General features: G+C 37.4%; 1 protein-coding gene across 2 annotated transcripts in view; it reads right to left on the reverse strand.

The window, feature by feature from the left end:
• The window catches only part of alcama (activated leukocyte cell adhesion molecule a), a 42,230-nt gene extending 32,930 nt beyond the window's left edge, over nt 1–9,300 (reverse strand). Inside the window, exon 1 of one of the 2 annotated variants that reach the window (XM_026371930.1) lies at nt 8,987–9,300. In XM_026371930.1, the coding sequence (XP_026227715.1) occupies nt 8,987–9,044 (58 nt within the window). In that variant the 5' untranslated portion in view covers nt 9,045–9,300. The remainder of the gene's footprint in view (nt 1–8,986) is intronic. The other variant, XM_026371929.1, reaches the window with a different exon arrangement.
• Between the last annotated feature and the right edge of the window lie 15,087 nt (nt 9,301–24,387).

Here is a 24,387-nt window from a genome sequence, read left to right on the forward strand (position 1 = left end):
CAGTAGTTTTCTTTCATCCCATTTGTTTCTGTGGGTTTCCCTCTGTACTTTTTGTAAAGAAAACACCTTCTTTGCTCAAATGAACACACTCTATGATACAAGGTGAGTCTATGTGGTGCTTGCAGTATGCTTCTGGGGTAGACGCTGCATTGTCTCTCTCTCTCCAAGAGAATGGCAGTAGCATGTTGGTGCAGTTACAGACAAACGATCCTTCAGACAACTGAAGTACTACTGCACATTAGATAAATACCACTTTCCTCAAGTGCTATCCCACAGAATCATTGCCAGCTCCAGAAAAATAAACTAGGATCGCCCAGCATGAGTTCATTTACGATTTAAGTAATATTCAGAAAAAGGAAAGGATGCAGTGGAAGGGTTTGCAGCATACTCTTGAGACTGTGGCCATGTTCCACAACAAAAGCTTTACTTAACTAGTTAAGGAAATGTTTACTGTCTGCATATTTCACATTCATGGAACCCGCCAAGCCCTGCCCTGATGAGGGAAAATAAGGTTCTATACATTCCTGCAGTTTCTCTGGAGTAATACTTTAACACAAAAGCACAGAAAAACTGCACAGTTTATTTTTCTTTTTCATTTTTCATTCCTTAATTCATTTAGTAGAGTAAGCAGGAAGTGAGAGTGACTTGTTGGAAAAAAGAAAAATAACAACAACTGAAGCTGGCAAAGTCCCTGGTGGTAAAGACAACTTTAAGGTGAGCATAATGCCACAGTTTACTGTGGGTCTTTCTCTCACATAGCATCTTCAGGAGAAATGTCCAAACAGAATAACAATGCCAAACTAATTTTTAACGGTACTGCATAGAGCACCCGCTTCTAATTCACTACACCTGGTGATTCACAAAGCCCAGCTATGAGGAGGGCATACTGTGTTGACTGAAAATCAATTCTACCATGAAACACTACGCATCCTAATGCTGGTGGGTGTGCTCAAAATTACAACTTCAAGACCTGTATTTCTCCCCATGTGCCAGGCATTCCAATCTGAAGGGCTTGTTGTTGTAAGCACTGTTTACTTAATTTTAACAAAGCTTCCAAAAATAAATCACAAAGTGAGCCTGTTTTCGTCCTTTAAAAACAGCATCACTTTTTTCCGAATTATTTTAACGTAATATGTAATATTTAAAGAATTAATATTAATGACATTCAGCCCCAACTTAAAACAGAAAAGCAAAAAATTATTACAAGACCAGTGACAGAGCACAAACTGCTGTCAACATTTAAAACTTCTCAACACTTTAGAGCTTCGGCTTCTCTTTCATATTAGGTCAAATCTTTACATCAACAGCAGCTACAGCGCTCAGCAGCCAAGTCCTGACATTTAGACTCATAAACATAGCACAATAGTTACAGAGGAATAACAACTGTGACAGAAAAAAATTGGTTCAATAATAGGGTTGAGGTTCTGCTTAAACTATATTGGTGTCACAGATGTCTTTTACACATCTACAGTATGTGCTTGTTGTTGTTTTTAGTTGCTGGCTGTTCTTCTTTCTCTCCTCTTTCCACTCACCCCAACCTGTATACTGTTATATTTTGTAAGACGATGAGAGGAAATTGAATTGTTAAAACTCAATATATGCAGATCAGAGTAATAGGAGACTTCATCCCCTTAAGATGTTTTAATTTCAAACTCCTGCAGATTGTGTGAACATGAGGCTAAGACAACGCAGCATTCATGCTTCACAGGGCTGTAACATGAGCAGCTCGAGAGATTCACAACTAATGCCATAAACACGTGGACAAAATTGTTGGCACCCACAATGGTCATGGAAATAGCTTGAAACTGACAAAAGTAATAATAAATCAGAATCTTGGCCCACTCCTGGTGAGCAAACTGCTCCAGTTCAAATTCAAAAAGTTCAAAGTTGTATCACCAACGGCTTCATGACAACAGAGGTGGCTGTCAGCTTTAAAACCAAAAGCCTGGGCTTTAGGCCACATAGGGTTTAGGATTACCAACAGAAGCAGCATGCTAGAGGGATAACAGCAGAACACACTCGCAAGATTTGAAGGGAAAGACAGAAATGTAGAGACATCACAAATCATGTGTTATGAATAGCAAACTGAAGAAAGAGTTTTTAACGGTTTATGAGCTTTTTTGAGGTTCTACTGTATCTGATATTTTTGTATTTTTGAATGAAATTTTTGATGTGTTATGTTTTAAAGATGATATGGGGTTTCATGTTTAGTCAAAGCTTAGACAGTGTGAGTGTTAGAATGTTATAGTTAGAAGCTCACAATGTGTCCATGCTCACACCTCAGCAAGTGAAAAAAGAAGGAAGAAAAACGGTTGTTTTAGTGGCAATGTCTTTTCTATTCAGAGTGGCCTGACTTTGAGCAAGATTTTCCACACCCATGGTGCCTGACACTTCCCACTGGTATACTAGGATGTTAGGACCACATTAAATCGAAAACCCAATTAAATGAAGATGAATCTAGAATTTTCTCCCACCGCAGCCCAAGGTCAGGACTTTCAGTTCTTTCTACTTCTTTCTCAACTACATAGCACTGCTGCAGATTTGTGCACATAAATGTTTCATTCCCACATTGTCCCGAACAACTGCACAGCATGGTCTGCATCTTTGGAAATGAGGATATGCAGCAGAACCCTCATTCAAACTGCTTTGTGCATCAAGGTGAGTGTGCATCATTTGTGCAGTGATCAACTGAATGTACTTTCTTCCTTTCTGTGAAAGTATTTAGTTGTATAGTAAGCCATCCTTCAAATCTTTGCAGGCTCATTCAAGTCAGTATGCTGAGTCCAAAGCATATTGGTTGTTCAGTTACAGCAATCAAGATAATAGTGTCATTATTCTGATGCTAACAGAAATGACACAAGCTGAAACTTTGGCAATTTAGTGTGTGGTGGACACACGCTGGAAGTGATTTAACACAACGTCCTCTACAACTGTGCTTTTATCAATCATTAGGAGTCTTTGGGGTGAAAACATACGAAATTAAAATGAAAATGAAATCCTGCTTTGTGAAGCCACTGAGACACATCAATTAAAGTAGCAATGTCAACATGACCCACTTTCTTGTCTCCTATGGTGCCCATGTTGTCAGCCACCACTCTCTCTCAGCAAGACAGAAGTCACAACACACACTCTGCCTCACCCCCACCTGCAGTGTAAGTTTGCCCTCTGCCCCAGGCATGTTTATACCCTACCTTCACATACACTGTGTAACACAATCCTTTGACATGCACTCAAATGCTTCTCTGTCAAACCCAGCTGCTTTTAAGATGATGAAGACAAGTCTGGGAACTGGCATGTGTGCAGAGATGCAATAACGAAAAACAAAAGCTTGAGGAAGCCACAGATCAGACGTCTTGCTGAGAGGAATCTAATTACATTGAAACAGTGGCCATACTGCAGTCTGCTTTAAATGCCATTGCTGTTTCAAAAAGAAAGACTGGATATGCTTCAGGTTGATAAAACATGCAGCCAATTTTGTGCATCAGGTTGATTTGAAGCCAAAAATGATAGCTAATGATAGCTAATCACTCATTCAACCATTGAATGATGTAACATGCACAGTTTCATTTTTTAGCTGAGCATATCTGAGGTGAACCTCTCACAAATGCAGGTCAAACAACAAGTCAAATGCTGATTTTGAAATATCAGGTCTACTCATGTTCATAAATATACAAGACTGAGAAGACAGAGAAGTGTGCCTTTCCCCTAGGTGGGCCCACTAAACGCAGTAGCGTCTTCACATTCTGTACTATACTGTCTCTTTACTAGTTGGGTAATGTATTCAGCAACTACATAGTAAGCAGCAAATTGCAAACACATTTATTCTTTTATTTAGGGCTTATTTAACAGAACTTCTCAGTGGCCCTCTCTGCACAGCATGGCTAGGACTACATATAGCACCAAGAAATATGGAAATGCAGAAGAAATTATTTTTGAAATAATTTGCAGTAAGGAGTGTAGGTCCAATTGGATTTAAGAAGCGGATTTCCCTGAGGTAATTAAGCTTTAATAGAAGGTTGAATCTCTGTTATAACTGAAATAACTTCATTAACAGCTGCAGACAGGGTAGGATATTTGTGAATCTTTCAGCCATAAGAACAGCCCAAATCTGTTGCAGACAGGTAAAAAATAGCAGATGCTTCACTATAAAATGTTCTTCCCCTGCGAATAGCAGCAGCCCGTGGCTTTCTAGCATTTTTTTTTCTTTTTTTGTTATCTGTAAATGGAAGCTAAACTGCCCCATCACCTCAGCTTCCAAACTTTTCTGCCACGTTCTATTACTGTTTAATGGCCTATCTTAATAATAATTAATAACCTAATAAGTGTTCAGTAATGAGTTGAGTTAGATAAGTTTCATTAATAGAATATCTGTCTCTTAAAAACATTGCTGGTCTACATGACAGAAAACCCCTAGCTAGACTAAACTGAGAACACACTGCTTAATTCCTGTCCATCAACAACTGAACTAACAAATCAGAAAGAAGTTACTGAGCTGCTTTCATTCAATGCTGCCTAATGCTATTACTGTTTCTACTATAATTCTTTCTGGCAAGGTGGATTTAGAATTTAAATTTCCCTGCACATGAAACAAAGCTGCAGCTTGACATCTGGGCAAACACAGAATTTGACTTCTCATTTTGATACGATCACACTTCCCTGAACCTGTCACATGGCTTTCACCATGACATCATTAGTATACAGAAACACCCTACACACCACGGGAGAATACTGTGTGTATGTGAGTATGGCAGTGGGTTTACCCATGATCTCATTTAGTTTCACTTTCGGCAGCACTGCTTCTTAATTCAGCTGCTGTTACTGTTCCTGGAAATTCCTGTGAGTAAAGTGCTTTTTTAGTCTTGGGAGTTATTTTGGGGAAAAGTCCAATTTAGTGACTTACATACAAGTCCCAGGTCCCAGTACAATGCTTCTTCTATTGACAAATGCTGGAAGGGCTGAGCTAATTATATATTTTCAACATGTTCTGATTCTGTTGTATCTTCCAGTTTTAACTTTGCCCTGTGCAGTACCTTAACTGGTTTGCTCTGTTGAAGCTCCTATTCACAATAGGTGAATTGTGACAGATTCTTTGGAAAAAATATGCCAATATTAATGCCTAGACAAAAAACACTGTTAGCATTGCCTACTTTGTATAAACTGTGGTGATGGGCTGTGTCATAGGCCTAAGCCATAAACATCACAGCCTTCTCAGATGGGTAAGCATGATGGTTTTGAGCACTTAACAGATACCTGATACCCTGCTCTTGTAGAACACAGCTGTATTTCTTGGATACCAGATCCTCTTACTGTTAACGGAAGACTCAAAGTGTCAAGGGATCGCTTGAAGTAAAACGTAACTTAGGTTAATCCCATAAAAAATCCTTTATTAAAGTTGCCCACATGTCACAGGATCATTTTAAAAGACCTGTTTGTGTTTCATGTCTGCACAATTAACCTGATACGAGCTGGGTGTAAAATCCCCTTGTTTGCTAATTACAGATCATGTACCTTGGGGATTTTTGTTTATTCAACACTATGTTTACATTTACATTACATGTAAAATGAAAGTAACTGACTGAATTCAATTTTACCACATTTTGCCTGACTCATTTGTTAATTCAGCTTGAGTGAGGAAATCAGGTCCTCTGGGGTAGGAACTGAAGTACCGCTCTGTAGACAATTCATTTCCCATGATTGGTGATGTTATGGTCATGACCTCCTAAACTCGCTCCCATTCTGTTGTTGTAGGCAAAAAAACATGGGGAAAAAAGTGGGGGTGGGGGGGCTTATGAATAAAAGATTAAACTACAGCCCTCTAACATAAAGATTAAGGTGGGGATTCAAACATAACCTTTCAGAAATCAGCTACTGGGGTCACTGGATGGAGGTAGTTGAAAGTAGCTGACCTCCCTCCCTTGTCTACACAAATCCACCCACCCTTTTCATCACTGCGACTGACAAAGGTATTTTGCCTGATAGGATTTTACTCTGGAAATTTAGCATGGTGACAATCACACAACAAAAAAATCATACTTGCATTTATTTGAGTGGACGTTGTAGAGCACAGCAATATAACATAACAATAATATAACTGTTGCAGCTAAAGTTGATTGAAATTAAGTTTCCCTTCTTTTCTTTTTTGATGACCATCTGTGTTGGCATTCTCACTGTGCCAGCATTTAAATCAATGATTGGATTCTATTTTTTTTCACTGACGGTTAAGGTTAGCCTCAGTAATACAGCCTTGCAATAGTCAGTACATAAAAATAGTACATAAACTAGTCACTACATATGCAACTAGATGTTGTAACAGTTCTATAGCCAGTGCTTGACCCCACACACAAGTATTTTTAAAAACATTTTGTTGGAGGCCATGGAACTCATCAGCAGACATTGTTAGTAACATTCTGTATTCACAAAAGCATTATAAGTAACTTACAGCTACCATACTACTTCTGGACTATGAATGCTTGAATTATTTTTCTTAATTTATTACACATCTAACCTGAAAATATACTCTTAAAATGCCATTATCCGTCACTAATGACTTCTCCAAACAATCAGTAGTTTATATTTATCTGCACAGCCCACACTGTGTGGTGGCACTACCACTCTAAAGTCACCCTGAAAAAGCCTCCATGGCTTCTTAACTCTAAAAAGTTGCTTTGATTGAGTTCCCCCTTTGATGTGTGGAATGCTACAGATCAAGCTGGAAACTAACTTTACAGTCTACCTACTCTGCTGGTATTTGACAATGAATATCGATTTCATCATCAATTAAATCTTTCTAAAAACCACTCCCTCCCTCTGTGGAGTCACTGATGCAGGGAGAGCCCTGATAGCATCGAGTGATGTAGATATAACCCCTGGCTGTGTCAGTGTCGGCCACCAAACACCCACTCCCTTCAAACAATCCACCACACACACAGTGAGCCACCAAGCAAACAGGATGCCTGTCCCAAAAGCTGCTTTGACAAAGAGCAGCTCTGCTAGAGGTGGCCAGTGACACAAATGCAACTCAGAGATAAGAGCTGGAAGACAAAGCTGTCATTGCAGTCATTTATACTGATTCATGCTGTGTGAGCAACACAAGAAAATGTCAGTGGTATCAATGCTGGTAATAGTTTAGTCAGTGTTTACATGGCAGGCCATTTTAACATTTAAGAGTTTTAAACTAAATATCCATGATCCATTTAAGATAACTAAAACGGCATTTTGACTAGTTGAAATTATAATGCAAATAAGCAAAATTATAATTCTATAATATATAAATATTTAGCATTTATTAGATATCTGCAATTGCATTCTGATCAGTAAGAATCACATTTTAAGATATCTTCGACAACATTCCTTTGCAGAAATCAGAAATTACATCCCCAATTGCCATTGCGCCAATTTAGCAATTTTATCAATTTACAGATATCTTTAATGGCATTTTGACTAGTCATAATTCCAATTAAAGATTTCTTAAATTGGCCACATTTTAGATTGATGTCTCAAATTAAGATATTACTAGTCAAAAATGATTCTCATCATTCAGGTGAAGTTATCTGGAAGTTGAGTCATGCAAATGTTTCTTTGCAAAAATCCATTTGCCATGACTCAACTTCCTGTGGTAATTGCTGATATATTTAATCTATCAGATATCTATAATTGGAATTGAGACTAGTCAAAATGCTATTAAAGATATTTGTAATTTGAATTTTGACTAGTCATAATGTAATTGAATATATCTGGAATTCACTTTACGGATAAGCACAACTGAATTCTAGATATTTAAAACTAGTTTTCCCACTCAAGTCAATGAGCCATTATGACTAGTCAAAATATAATTACAGATATCTTTAACTGGAATTGTTACTAGTGAAAATGTAGTTGTGGATATCTTCAATTATAGTTTTGACTAGTCAGAAATACATTAGAGATATCTATAATGTGAATCTTATCTACCTTGTATATGTTAAATCTGCTTGCCATAGTGTTTGAACTCTTTTACAGCCCAGCCCTTCTTTTCTTACCAAGGAAGGCCAGTCACTATCTAGCTCTCAGATTAGACTGGGAAAAACCACTGATTCCCAAAATAGGATTTCACAAACCCGGAGGGTCTGCTTAAATTTTCCTGGTTGTAGGGTGCACTTTAGTGTGATGAACATTCAGCTTTTACAGTATTTGTTTCCTAACCACACAATAACAAATGGTTTATTATTTTCAAACACAAGTGTCAACTGTACGATCCTGTGACTTTAATGATGGAAGTCAATAAACATGCATGGCATTTCTGGTTTCTCTTTGGCTCATTCAAACACACCCAGTAACTAACACAGCCACGCGCAGCACACACACACGCGCAGCTCTGAATTATGTCTGCTCAACGTACAGAACCCACATTACAACTCTATTCACAACTTTATTACAAACAAATGCCTGTTAGCAGTGACGAAAATGAAACCAGCACCATGACACTGCATATTACAGCTCCATACAAGCTGTACGGGCAGGGTAGTCAAAGTCATTCCTGTTGGCACGTAAACGCATTACCATTGCCGCGTTACCATGGCACCCCGGTGTAAGTTCATAGCTAGCTATATGCAAACATAAAGTTAATAGGAGGACAAAGACTTGGTTACTTTACGCGCTAACACTCCCTCTTATCGTTACAGTATCGTCTGGGGGGAAAGCAGTGATGATTTCCCAGTCTTTTACAGTTTATTTGAGCACTACAGCCCAAACAAGCGTAAAAAGACGTGAAGAGGCTGTGACTTGGCCAACACGATATTACACAGTCATAAAACAAGAGCGGTAACTTCACATGTACTCAAATGTTTACGCTAGCTTTAGTATTTAGTTGACCGGCTTCTAAGTTTCTAGTGAATAAAACACGCATATTGTAAAATAAACATACTGTACTGACTATACCGAGGACAAGGTAGTCAGTATAGCGTGTTGTGAAAGGCAACGTTACTCCCGCATTATTACCAGGGCTTACCTTGGTGAAGTATCCCGGCGCTCACGAAAACCAGAAACAGGGATAACGTCGAATCCATCCTTACACAGAAGTTAGCCGCCAGGATTTGTGGATACTTCTGGTGAGCTTCAAAAATGGGTAGTGTTTGTCGATGTGTGTAGGTCAAATGTGAGCCACAGAAATGTTAGTGTTGTTGAGGAGAGCTGTGGAAAGTCCAAAAAAGACCGAAGTACGCGTGACTAACGCAGAGCAGGTGAACTACAGAGCGCCGAGCCCTACGTCAGGAGGCGGAGGACGAAGAGGAGCAGCGCACGGGGAAGCCAGGGGCTTTTGTTTCTGTGTCGCCTTGAAGCGCCGTCGGAAATGTGGACACTCCCAGAATCACGTGGAGGTTTCGCAGGCTACAGGCGCACAGCCGAAAGTGGAACTGATTCATGTTTGGTTTCAGTGTAATTACCGATATGTCATGACGAAAGCGTTACAATTTGAGGAATTCACGAAACGCTGGAAGAATTTTGGTTTTCCAAAAGGGAGACATTCACATACCACACTTGTAGCCGGACTGATGAAACTGATGTAATATCATTCTGGGAACAAGGCTTGTCTGAACAGGTTTAACAAAATAATTCATTAACTCTTTCCCAAACAGATCACTCTTTTATCCTGATTTTTGCTTCATCATAAAATTATTCATTACTAAATAATAAGTGCTCCACATAAGTGAATGTGGAAATATATTTTCCAGTGTACTAATAAACATGAATTCGTTACATATGTGTTATGTATTCCCCAACACTCAGAAGTTCATGTACTACACCTGGAAAACACATACATACGTTTTCTGAAAACAGGCAGCATTTCACTCCACCCTTTCATTATTCATTGTTATTCATTTCCTTTTCCACACGGGTTTCATGTGTGTAATATCACACAATGAATAAATGTTCTTGTAAGTAGCTCCTCAAGTAAACCTGCCACACTTATGAAGTCTGTTTCTCATTGTTGGGTCATAGACATTCACACCAGTGACCTGCTGGAGGTCACTGTGCAGGGTTCTAGCAATCCTGTTTCTCCTTGCACAAAGGAGCAGACACCAGTCCTGCTGATAGTTCAAGGACAGTAGTGGCGCTGACCCAAGCCAAATGAAAAACTACTGAAAAACTGTCAGAAAAGATGAGGAGGGAAAATACGTCAGTAAATAATAAAGTCTAAAGTCTAAAAGCATTGTTGTTATGGGGGTCATCTCACTGTTGTGTTGTGACAATAACACAGTCTTTAAAACCTGAAACCCGTCTTGGAAAACTCAAAATAACTTTAACCCGTTTATAATAGTGATGGTTTGTAAATCAAGCTATGAACTATGTACTGCAAGGAAACAATGGAAACATCAGCTGCTTTATATGTTGTCTTTACCTGGAAGCTAGATGAAAATACAGTAGTTTATACTGAAGATCACATGCTGTATTATGAGTGAACTCTTCCTAACTGGAAATAATGTATTGGTTGCTGTATTTTTTCTCGCAGCGAATGCAGGGGTCACTTTTTGAACTGCACTCCTGGAGGTGTTTTACACTGAGTACTTTTTCAAGGTCACTTCGGAAGTTTGTGTTCTCGCTGGCTAAATGCTTGAGCCCTCAGCAGCAATGACTTCATGAAATTCTTTACAAATAAAATCATAACTATTAAAGAAAAAATTGATCAGACGCTCCCTCCAACTGACACAAGACTGCTTTTTCCCCGTAAATCATGCTGCATTACTTCATTAATTAATCCATCTAAACCATGTCTCTTAGACACCATCCCCACTGGACTGCTTAAAGATGCTTTACCTTTGATCGGCCAACAGTATTATATCCGATTAATTTATCTTTACTAACAGGTATGTATTACAGGCTTTTAAGGTTGCTGTAGTCAAACCTCTACTCTAATTTAACCAATTATATACCAATATCCAATCTGCCCTTTATCTCTAACATCCTTGAAAAAGTAGTTGCAAATGTTGTTATCATAGTACAGCAACAGCACTGGTTGAGGTCACTAATGGCATTCTCTCTCTCTGAGCCAGACAACAGACCTTTTTTCTATTGCCTTGAGATGACTGTTGTTGATTGATTTGGCACTATTGAATTGAATTGAACTAAATTTAATTTAATTGAATTAGGAACACTAACACTTTGCTGCTGCTAAAGTTCCATACAAACAACATTGTGTCAATCTGCAAAAAGCAAGGAAAAAAATCACATGGATTTGGAAAATAGGAAATAGAGTTGTCATGGTGAATATTTTGTACAATATGAACTCAAAAAACATCAGTCACCCTACATAGTTTATGAATATTTTTATTTGGAGCTGTTATAGCAGAAGCTGTTCCAATATTGCACACTGTTCTAAATCAAGTCATAAATTCTAATGTTTTCTTATGTGAATGCATCATCACAGCATGTTCCTCTAGTTGACATTATGATCATGAGTTCACAGACTTTTCGTATATTACAATTTTATATTGTATTGTCATACAATAGCAAACAGCTGATTCTTCCAAAAGCATGTGCTTGTCTCAAAACTATGTTACAATAACTTGGTCGAGGCAGAGGGCCGTCCACCCTGAGCCTGGTTCTTCTGGAGGTTTCTTCTGCTAAAGGGAGTTTTCCCTCTCCACTGTCACCTAGTACTTGCTCAAGTGGGATTCTTGAGTTTTCTACATACTGTAGTTCTAGTTATACCTCGCTTCACACTGTAAAGTGCCCTGAGATGACTTTTGTTGTGATTTGGCGCCTTATAAATAAACTAAACTGAATATAATTGAAAATAGTCATGCTCAAAATGATTCAACCCCCACTGCAAATTAGATATTTTGGCAAAATTCACAAACCTTTAGCTGTTTGCAATGATCAAAAAAGAACAATTTAAGTAGTTTAACACAACTAATGTTTGAAGTTGTGCCTTCAAATTCAGTACATGAAATGTTTAATGACTACTGCAGTCTCAAATTAGTTTCCTATGGGGTTCAAGTCAAGTGACTAGACCCGTTTTTGGTGGACTGAGGTATAATTGTGATAACAGTCCAGTGGTGCCCAAACGTCAAATCTTTTGAATTGAATTGCTGGTTTTTCTTCATCTGTTTCACAGAATCTGTTTGTAGCCCTTGATGACCTCCTTTTTTGCCATGTCCATGTCGTGTAGCTAGTGTTCCTTTAACTTTGAAACTGCAGAGTGTATCTAGGGATATTCAGTTCCTTCACTAGCTTTTTTTATCCTTTACCTTATTTGTAAAGGGCAAGGATATCTTCTTTTGACTTAGTAACTCTATGTTTTGGTTTGGTTTTGAACACCGATGGAGCTGTAGGATACAGACAGACAGGTTGTGGATTTACAGATCTTAATCACATAATAATCATTATTAATAATAATAATCACAACTTATTGTTGGTTTTCATCTCTTGAATTTCTAACACATATAACACAAATATTAAAAATGTAGCTGTAGCAGTAACTACAACAATTGCTAAATTACCACAGAAAAAAATATACAATACAATGATGACTTAATGTTTTTTATTATATTCTTTAGGTGCTTGTAAAAACTGTTTCACACATCTATCTATAGCTATCCAGCAAAGAACATTCTTGTTTATTTTTAAAACAGGAAGGAAGTCTGCCTTAATCAGACCTGTTCCTTCTTCTCAAGACACACATTTTCATCATGGACACGCAGTTGTTACCAATAGTGATGTTACTAATCACTGTTCTGTTAATGCTGCTCTGTTCAAAACGCCAGCATGTTGAAAAAAAGCTAAATTAAATTTACTTTTCATCCTTTTTATTAATTATACCTGTTATTCTCCTACCCAATGTGGTCAAGAAGCACAGAACGTGGAGGATCCAGCCCCCAAACTAGAACGAAGATTGAGCCACAGAATGTATAGAATTTTAAAAATCAAGACCAACCTTACAGATTGTCACATAATTAGGTAAACAGATGCAACCAGTGGGTAATCCAAAAAACTAAACAGAAACTGTTTATGGCAACAGTCTGACAATAGTTTGTGGAAACTGCCAAATTAAAAAGCACATTAATAAAACCGCAGCAGGAATCTGATAACAAGGGCAGGCAAGTGGTCAAGAAGAAGAACTCACTGCAGCCTTCTGGTGGACAGGTGTAGCATTACAAGCCCTGGAAAAAAGCAAAAGTATACAATGTGTTTTTTTCCACTTTTCTTCCACTTGAACTTCTCTCTTGCTTTTCACATAGACATTAATAAATTGAATCATGAAAGGATAGAAAATAAGAAATTATTTAATCAGAGACAATGTATAGAAAGACAGTCTGAGGCTGAAGAGACAGTGACAGTGTCACTGACCATAAAAAGCAAAGTTCAACTACTAAACTTGCCTAAGAAAGTATGCCACTACAATTAACACTTCAAATGATTTACTAATTTACATTTCTAAAGTGTATTTTCAGTACAAAAACTGCAACCATTAAAAAAATGATACACTATTAAACTTGATCATTTTAATAACATGAATGTATAGCCATGGTCCACATGTGCCTCTTAAATAATGTTTCTGCTCAAATCAAGTTCTTCTTTCCACCACTGTTGTTTACATGTTAGTTTATCTGATGTTTTCAAGTCACAGATTCTGTGTACTTAGGCCATGAATCGCTGTTACTTGAGATTTAGTTCCATGGACTTACATAAAAGAGGCTTTTCATCACTGACAAGACAACATATGGTAAAACATACAGATAATTATAAGAAATCATAGCAGTTTATAAATATTTCTATTTGCAGTTGTCATTTGGGAACAGACACTCCTGTAGGCTGTACACTGTACCCACCAATGATGCTAGTTAGCAGGAGGCATTCCAATTATGTACACTGTTCAAAATCAAAGTTCTGAATTTGACTGCATTTCTGTTTAAATGGCATAACTAGAGTATGTTTTTATATGTGAATGCATCACAACACCAGTTGAATTTATGGTCTGAGTTCACACACATGCACACACAACCTGTATTGTATAGCCCTAATAAGGTGATAGAGAATCACTTTTTTTTTCTAGCTTAACTTATAAGGGCCCCAGTGCTGCTATACACAATTTGCTGTATTACACATTCAACACACACAGGGTATATGTCAATTATATGATTTAATTATTCTTAAGACAATGTGCAATTAATACTATATTAAAAGCACTGGTATTCAGGAAGTGAATTATATAAACTGAAACAAAGACAAATGAGAGGTTTGAAGTGCCTTTTGTTTAATAAAATGACTATTCAGCTGACTATTCCAATCATTGACCAAAGTAATGCTGATCACTGAACTGTTACTTTTGCTGTTTGTTAGCAAATACACTGTGACAGTGTGTGTGTATCACTGCTGTCCACCTATGCTTGCTGGCAAGTTCAAAGTCTCATTGATTCTCTTGACATGCTTTCTTATATACAACACCCAACTTTTCTCCCCGTCCCTCTCAGTAACTGAGCATCGTGCTGATAGAGTTTCCCTTTGAATCTGTGGTACAGTTTTCAGCAGAATTGAAAAGGAAATTCCATCCTATTATACTCACACAGAGTCAAACAAAGCTTGTCATGTAGATAAAAGTCTGTTGTAAACTGTACCGTGCCAGCAGTACGGTTGGCAGCATTTAGCAGTCCAGCCTTACAGAACCACAAGTCCATGAAAGATAACCAAGTCTGGTTACAGTCAAAGGTAACGTGCATTCCTGTGGCACCTTAAACCTAGAAAGCAGTAAGAAATGATGCATTGTATGATGTGTCAGTGCTAAAGCTTGCTCAAGTGGAGTTGTTGTGTTTTCTATATAATTCTGTATACATTCTGTCATATTTTGAAAGGTCTTAAACCTTCAACAATCTAAAGTGCCTTGAGATGACGTCTGCTGTGATTTTGCGCTATACAAATAAAATTGAAATGAAAAATTTAATTTGTCATATTTGTCAACATTGAAAAGAATTTAACTGTTTTCAGTGATGGGGGTGTCTGTGTGTGTGTGAGGGACCAAGCAGGCAGGAAAGAGTAAACAGAGGTGGACTTTCAAAAAAAGGGGTTATTTATGCAAAAATGTAAAAGGCAATTGGCTGATCAGACTATATAGGACACACAGGGGTATCTAAAAACAAATACTACTAACAAAACACAGCACAAACATAACAGTCAGCCTTATCAATTGTAAATAATTAAACAATTAATCCAATACAACTCCATTCAAAGGACCGATATCTATATAAATGAACATAGTGAGCCATTTACTGTATGACATAGCTCTGTTTCCAGGGCTGCATCCTTTGCACCAGCTGGAGAACATGAGTGTTCAGCAGCAGCAGCAGCAGCAGGAACTAGTAGTGGCAGCCTCAGCATTGGTAACTCAAAGATCTATATTATTACCAGTGGCAGCAATAATTAAAACAGCAGTATGACTGTTTAGATAATTAAATGTGCACGGTACAGATGGAAACTAATGTACTTTCAATCATACAAAATAAATATAAAGTATATTAAATGAACTAAGGCTGTTTTCTTTCTATAAACAGTTGTGTGGCAGCAAGTGCAGCCATCACAGTGATATAAATAATGAATTCCCTTTACCTTTGTTTGGCTATCTGTGTTAGACTCATATATCTTACAGAAGATGATTAAATATGTGATGATGTGGAAACGTCCCTTTGTTGTTTTACATCTGCTGTATAACTAGATGCACATTCTACTTGTATAGGTTAACAAATGTTAGACAGTGGATGCAATAACATAAATACACAATAAAAGACATGACACTTGAAATAAACTTAAAGAAAAGCTGACAGAGTAGGAGGTTTAAGAGGAACTATTAAATATTAGTAATCTTTATAATCCTTCTTACTTTTTCTTCTAAATAATCTTTGTAAAACAAACAAAAAACAATGACATGATCCAGGTTGTAGCAGTCCAGTTAGGATTGAGGAATTGATCATTGCTTTTCCAGATCTTTTCATTTTGATATTTAGATGATAAAACATAAAGTTAATATACTGCTACAACCTGCTGGATAAGTGGCACTCAGTACCCATGCCACTCGTCCGTTTTGTCTGGTGTGAACACGGTAATCGCACCCGAGTGCCAAAACAACCACACCGAGACCCACAAATCTTCATCTTAGTTCACTTGGATTTTTCTGAGTGTGAAAAGAAACAGAACCAAAAAGAAAAAGCTCCAAGTTTACAAACTCATCAACTGATTTGGACTAAAGCAAAGGTGTAAAAGCACCCTAAATCACTCTTAGGCTAGGACTATGAGAGTTTTCTAAGGAAGCCTCTGACCTTCACAAATCACAAATTTACATAGGCACAGTTTTTCTAATATGAAAAAAACTTTCTTTGACGTCTTTGTTGGACAAAAAAAACGACATAGTGGTGATGGAACAAGGAAGTGAAACAGTTTTTTTATATCTGCCTGATCCATCTTTGGCAGCAATAACGTAAAGCAAGCGCTTCCTGTTCCTGTGGACTGCAGAGTGCTGCGTCTTTGTTCCTCTCGAAAACTGTCCAAGCCTTCTGTAGAGGACACAAATTAATTTTACCGTAGACATAGTAGTTATGTAGAATACATATATTCATAATTCAATGGTAAACTAATAAGAAAGGATGAAACTATCTCATACTTTTCTCTATAGAATAATATTAGTTGTAGATTGTTGTCATAGATTGTTGAGAGCTATTTAGTCCATACTGCCCATAGACATGTGTACAGACCAGTAAAAGTGATAGGCCCAACACAAACATTAAACCTTATCTCTTCAGAATGACAGCTGAGAAAAAAACAAGTTGACAAAAGTGATTCTTTTAATGAGCAGTCGGGTTGGATGCTTTGACCTGCACATGGACTTTGGTCTTTAGCTCCAAGCAGAATGGTGGTATGGACGGAGGAGTGGAGTAGTTGGCATCCTGTTAACAGAAATGTGTGCTTGGTTAGCTGTATGTGAGAGTTATCACTCAAATTAACAACTCACACTGGAGAGTTCCATGCATAAAGGACTGAAGAAGCTTCTGTTGCTGTTGGTCACTGCACTGGAAGCTGCTGTGGCACAAGAGGTGGCATCAGCAACAGATGAAAGATTCCTGACTACATCTGACATGTTACTGTACATGGAGGTTACACCAACAGTTGTTTTCTCAGAGACTGTGGTCATGACACAAAAATGAAAGTATCACATACTGGGTGAGAGTAGTTTTAGCAACCACACCAGTGACACACACCATTAAAATAATAACTTATATATAATATAATATATAATAATAACCAACTATCTAGTATCTAAGAACCTCAACACAAAGAGGACACATCTGTGGCTTTGGGTGTTTATTTAAATTGGAAAAATAATCACAATTCTCAGAAATAAAGTTATGTCTCTAGGCATGGATAGATTTTTAAATTCCACTAGCTGGAACATGAGGTTATGTGTCTGCTTAAAGTGTCTGTTCCTAGGGGCCCATTTTTTAATATTCATTCCATCTAAAACACAACTTCCAGTAATACTCTAAACATCTGTGGAATTCATCATTCACCAACATGTCAAGTTAAGTCCAGTAAAACGGTCACAAGCAGAGATCTTACATGTCCACATGGGTGTTGTTGATGAGGTAGTCCATGGGGTAAGCACAGGATTAATGATATGTGAGCTCAGTATTATAGGTGACTATCTCCATCTATCTCTATCTATTACACCCCTGTTGTCCTTTGCTCTGCTTGCCTGCAGATTGCTACATGACTCTTTTCTATAACTGGACAGAAACAAGACAGGTTTTGTGTGTCCACCTTAACATCACTATAGGGAGATCTATGAAGCTTACCTTAAGCGTAATGACACCTTAAGAGAAACTCTATACAGATTTATAGACACTCTATAAATCCATGGGGATCACACACAATGTTATGCTGTCTCTTCCAGATGGCACTACGTATTACCAACAATGACATGTATTTTAGCCCAGTGATGATTGTGTAGGAACATCTCACGTTTGGATATGAGGATTGTGTTTACAATGGCCAAAGAATCCTGTTTGGAAGTCTAAGACATGGTTGACTATTATCTTGCTTCCTGAGAGAACACAATCCAGTTTCAACAGTTACTTTAGGATACTCAGTGCTGCATGGTGCACACAAGAGTTTGCATGTTGCTTGCTCCCTGTTCTATGGATCCCCTCTGGTTACCTCCCACAATCCAAAGATATGTTGGGTGAAGTGTTGAACGCCCCATTGTCAACTAATGTTGACAGTTTGTTCAGTGTCAACATGGTTACACAGCTGCTATGGACTCATAGGTTTTTGTTTTCTGACAGTGAGTGTTGTTACTTTGGCAATCCAGAGGCTGATAATTACACAATCACAACATTTTTAACATTTAGGAAATGTATGAACTTAACTTTTACCTTTTTAAAACAGAAAACATAAATAATCTTTAGCGTGGGGGTGTCTCAGCTGCCACTTTACCTTGAAAAGCACATTGGCTCATTCATACAAGTGTGCAAAACGCTGGAATACTATTCTGCTACCCGAGCATACTAACCTGGCAGCACATACAGTCATCTAAGCCACGCTGGAAAATCATGCTGCGCGATATTTTTAGACCTTGTTGGCACATTCAGCTCGGCATAATCTGCAACAGTGCACCAACAATCTTGTTAGAGTATATTTCCAAGATCAGATGTGTTTTTTTTAGAAACACATTTAAATTCACCTTGTCAATGGTCTACACTATGTTTGAAGCTACATTAATGGTCCTGTCAGATATCAAAAATTTAGTTTCAAAGCGATTATGTTACCACCTATGCAGGAATAACTTGTATGAAGATTTCCAGTCAGGATTTAGAGTACATCATAGTACAGAAACAGCACCGGAGACAGTCACTAATGATCTTCTATTTGCATCATGACAGAAGCATGCTTCAAAGACATAAAGGCCTGGATGGTCTCCAATTTCCTTCTCCTAGACAGGACAGAGGTTGTTTTGTTTGGTCCTAAAAATCTCAGAGACATTGTGTCTAATCACATTCTTACCCTAGATGACTTTGCATTTGCCTCAAGTAACACTCTTATCTCAGAGAAGTCTCAGAGTTATCTTTGACCAGGATATCTCTGTTACTTCATACATAAAAAAATCTCCCAGTGCCTTTTTCCACCTGATAAATATTTCTTAAATTAGGAGCATCCTGTCCCAAAGTGATGCTGAAAAAGTAATCCGTGCATTTGTTACTTCCAGACTGGACTATTGTAATTCATTATTAAAAGGATGTTCCAATAACTGCTTAAAAAGTCTGCAGTTAATCCAAAATGCTGCAGCCAGAGTTCTGATTGGAATTAGCAAGAGAGGTCATATTTCTCCTATGTTAGCTTCTCTCCATTGGCTCCTCACATTTTCTCCTCACATATAAAGCACTTAATAATCAAGCTCATCTTATCATAAATACCTCATAGCTCCATATTTTCCCCAGCCGAACTATCCGTTCTCAGAGTGCAGGTTTACTTGTGGGAGGCAGACACCCTCTCTACATTTAAGACTAGACTTAAAACTTTCCTTTTTTTATAAAGTTAGAGATGGCTCAGATACTCTGAACCACCTTAGGTATGCTGCTATAAGTTAGTCTGCTGAACCCCCTCTACTAATACACCCAAACGGTCGAGGCAGATGGCCACCCACTCTTAGCCTATTTCTGCTTAAGGGTCGTTCCTCTAAAGGGAGTTTTTCCTCTCCACTGTTGCCTAAAGCTTGCTCAGATGGTATTGTTTTGGTTTTCTGTATAATGTTTTATACATTACACTCTGTAAGGTCTTAAACCTTACACTGTAAAGTGCCTTGAGATGATTTCTGTTGTGATTTGGCGCTATACAAATTAAAATGAATTAAATTGAAATTGAATTGAAATTGGATTGGCAGATCTGCAGGGCACAAGGGAAGCTGCAGTAATTTATCTCCTAAATTCCGGTAGATCTCTTGGGTCAGATGCACAGTATTTGTACTTGATACAGTCCTGATTTGATTTTAGCTATTCTTTTACTTTGAATTGTATTCTGTGCAGCTCTGAAGCTGCATTGTTCGAAATAGTTGCTCTCGTTTAGTCACTGAATCCAGTAAGGATATATTTCAGGACTTTCCCGTTGCCACGCTGTAGCCCAAATTCCACTATGTCATATTAATTTCTCCGTAGAGGCAGGGGGGTTACATCTCATGTGCATACTAAGTGACACACCCCAAAAACAGCTTGTTCTGACAGAGGGCCTGAGGTGTACACTTTCAGACAGGCCAGTGTAAGTGTCTACATGGTTTTTCGGCATGAAAATTTGCAGACACATTCTTGAGACACCCAGGACCAATATACTTTAGCCCAAAAAGCATAATAGGGGACCTTTAAGCCTAGTTTTAAATGTAGAGCATTCAGGGAACCTGAAATGGGAGCTGGTTCCACAGGAGACGAGCTTGACAGCTAAAGTCTCCGCCTCACATTGTAAATTTATAAACTCTAGGAACGATGAGTATACCTGCACTCTGAGAACGAAGTACTATATATAGGAACTATAAGGTCTTTAACATATGATGTGAGGAGAAGGATTTAAAATTATATTCTGAATTTTACAGGAAGCCAATGAAGAAAAGCTAATGTAAGAGAAATATGACTTTTCTTGCTAATTCCAGTCAGAACTCTGGATTGGACTGGGGACTTTTAAATGGGTTATAGGGACATCCTATTAGTAGTGAATTACAATAGTCTATTCTAGAAGTAAGAAGTGCATGGACTAGTTTTCAGCATCATTTTGAGACAGGCTTTAATTTTAGCAATATTAGGTGGAAGAAGGCAGTTTTACATACATTACATTACATACAGACATGTATTTTATGTAGGATGTAAAGGAGATATCCTGGTGAAAGATAACTCAGAGATTCCTCACAGTATTACTAGAGGCAAATACTGTGTCATCTAGGCTAAGAATATGATTAGACATCATGTGCCTGAGGTTTTAGGACCAAACTAAATAACCTATCTTGTCTTTTTCATTTAACATGAATAGTTCTTGACTGCTTACTCTTCTTACTAGTAATTATAAAAAAAACAACAATTAATTGTCTACCAAAATTCAAAAGTGAAGCATTGTGTCACACAACAATTTGTGACAGATTTTTAAAAAAAGATTTCTTTCATAATTTCATAGTTAAATGTTAATATTTTATTTTAATCATCAGCAGAGCATTTCTGTCTTCTCATATGATAATAAAACATCCACATTAGGCGCTGAATTGATTTATTTACTTGAATATCATCTTTATGCAACAAACAGCATTTTGGGAGGATAATGAAGCACATTGTTAGACTGTGTAACATAGGTCTAATACTTGACTTGAAAACTGGAAATACTCTAAACACTCACGAGTGAGGCTTGATCAAGATAAGCCTAATGTGTACAGCCATGATTGACAGGTGATTGCAGCACGGAGCATGCTTTGAAGCTCTTTGTTAGGCTTCAATGATGTCAGCCCAACACAGGCACTGAAAACCTTATGATATTAGGCTGCTGCAGTTGTTACAAATATACATACAACATGTTGTATGGATAAAGGAGAAGGATACTAAAAAAAGAATAAAGGAAAAATTAAACACATATGCTTAGGAGCACAGGACATGTGTTTAAAAAAACACAGTCCAGTAGGTGGAATTCCTTTTGTTTCCACCCTTCTGTGTAGTGGTGGTGTAATCCAGATTCTACTGTACTTACCACCCAGAACTAAGCTTGTCTCATCTCCCATATACAGTACATTACGATCTATTCATGCATTTTTTAAACTGGTGTCAGAAACTGACAGAATCTTTGAGTTTCCAAGAAATTTAAAGCAAACTAAAAATGCATTAAATTTGTTATGTGAACAAGTCTGTTTACTCTTTTATTACCATGTTTTCATCATAACAAATCCACAAATCACATAACAAATCATGTCCCTGTATCATCATGTATAAGTCCATCCATCCATCCATCGTAGTAAATGTAGCTGTACATCTACCGTGGCCCTGAACAGCTCAAATGCAACTACAAAAAGCACATACAATAAACATAACTGAAGTAAAATAGCAAAAACCTCACCAACATGGAAATACCCTGCAAACACAAGGTTGTATTTGTTGCATTTATTCTATGTTTTCAGACAAGTTGTTGTCTTGTTTCATTTAACATGTTACCATTTTACATTCAGCTGATTCTCTCCTCACATCTGATCTATACTGTAGCTGAGAAAAGAGAACAACTGATGTGTGTCTCAACTGGGCAATTATTAGCACTGATCCAACCCTGTGCAAACAATGTGCCACTGAGAAACATATTATCTTCAAAGGTCACAATGTTGTTCTTCATAACAGCGAAGGTTGATCACTTTTTGAAACCCTGTTGCTCATAAGGAAGACTGAAGACATTGTATATCTCCTTCTGTTCTTTCCAAATAAAGTTTTAAAACTATACTCAGCAGTATTGACTAAAAGCCACATGGAGGTGGAAAAACTAGTATAGCAGTAACACACCAAAATGTATTTACATTCATTGTAACAATCAATATTGTTTGACTGAGCTGCAGCTGGTTTACACTCACACAGGAAATATCATAGTTCATATGTTCAGAGTTTTTGTTTCCTAATGCCTGACCTTAGTGTGCAACTGCTGCTGAAAGGGAACAGGAAGTACCTAGACATTGTGACACTGTAGCTCTTCAGAGGCAGGTTGCTGTGAATGCCTGAGGTTATAAAGGGCATTGTTTAGAACCAGGAAAGTGCTGTTTGACTTCTGTCTATTATCAACAATCAAATTCAGGATCACTACTTCCCTCTTCAGCTCAGAGGAGAGAACGACAACAAGTCGCCTAGCTTTATGCCATCAGGTATGAAGTTGTTTTTAAAAACAAGACATAGGCAATATATAGGTATCAGGTCCAAAGAGAATAAAATTGCATACACTCTCATATAATCAGGTGTGTTTTTGTACTTTTAGGGGTACAATGGCTTGTCATTGGGACAGTACCCTCAAAAGTACTTTTTTGTACCCTTAACAAATGGTTCTTATTTGTACCTCTGTCGTTTGAACCTTATAGAAACTAATCTTGAACCTGTGCATTTTTATAGCTTTATTAATGGTACTAAAAAGGACCTCTAAAAGGGGTACAAACTTGCTCTTTACAAGGTACAATAGTATAGTATATCATATGTAGACAAATAAATAATTTATGAAAAACTTTTTATGTTCACATTTTAATTCATTTCAATGTCAAACTGTGACATATAAATTGTCCACAGAGTAGGTGTAATTTGCCTGGTTTCAAGTCCATACTCCGTGAGCTCTAAGACTGTAAGCAAGAAGATAACAGTCATATTACAGACAAAACATGTTTGGTGTCTATGTTAGAAAAGTACTTGATTTGCCCAAATAGTGCATTTTTTTCTAAATCCAGTACATCTATGATAAATACATCTCTAATGACTTACTTGACTTTAACAATAGACACACAATGGATAGCTTTGTCTGTACTATGTACATTACATTAAATTCTATGAATTATTCTGAAACAGAATGTGATCCTCTTAAAAACAGTATATTGTCAATATTGGTCAAAATACATGTGAAGGAAGATCAGAGTGTTCTTTGTGTCTTTGATTGAAGGTGAGGTATGTGCAGAAAGCTGAGATGATCACATTATCATCATACTATCTACTTCATTCATTTTGGACTAGCACATTAACTTCAATAATAATAATAATTATAATAATTCCTGCAGGAATTTATTCTATATATATGCAAAGTTTTCTGCATTGATGTTATTTATGTTGTTAATGTTAATTTTGAATTGAATTAGATATGTGTGTGTGTGTGTTATTTGTCATTTATTTCTAGTCAGTATTACAAAATTTATTGGAAAATTGTAATAGCAATTTTTTACATTGAAAAAACTATGTGCTAAACTTTTCTTTTGTTTCAGTGCTACTGAATACAGCCTACTATCTTTTGTCCTAAGGCAGATTGTCTTTAGATATTGTACCTTAATTGAAGAAAGGGCACATACACATACCTTTTACTGCTAAGGAACATTTATGTACCTGTTTGAACCTTAAAAAAGGTACATATAGTTACATTGGGGCCCAATAATGAACCCTAGAAGGTACATCAGTTTTGTTTGTAACTTGAGGGATAAAAATGTCCCCCTACTGTAACCCTATTTCTAAGAGTGTATCGTGTATACGAGGTGGTAAGGCCTTTAAAAAGTCCTTATCACCTTTTATGCAACACTCAAGTGACTAATTCCCACTGACAGATGCAACTGACAAGTATTAGTGAGTGATCCGTGGAACCCCTCACACAACATAGTAGGCTGCCCCATACAGCTGAACTTTATTG

This window comes from Anabas testudineus, chromosome 14 (assembly GCF_900324465.2).
Source record: "Anabas testudineus chromosome 14, fAnaTes1.2, whole genome shotgun sequence".
NCBI classification, from domain to species: domain Eukaryota; kingdom Metazoa; phylum Chordata; class Actinopteri; order Anabantiformes; family Anabantidae; genus Anabas; species Anabas testudineus.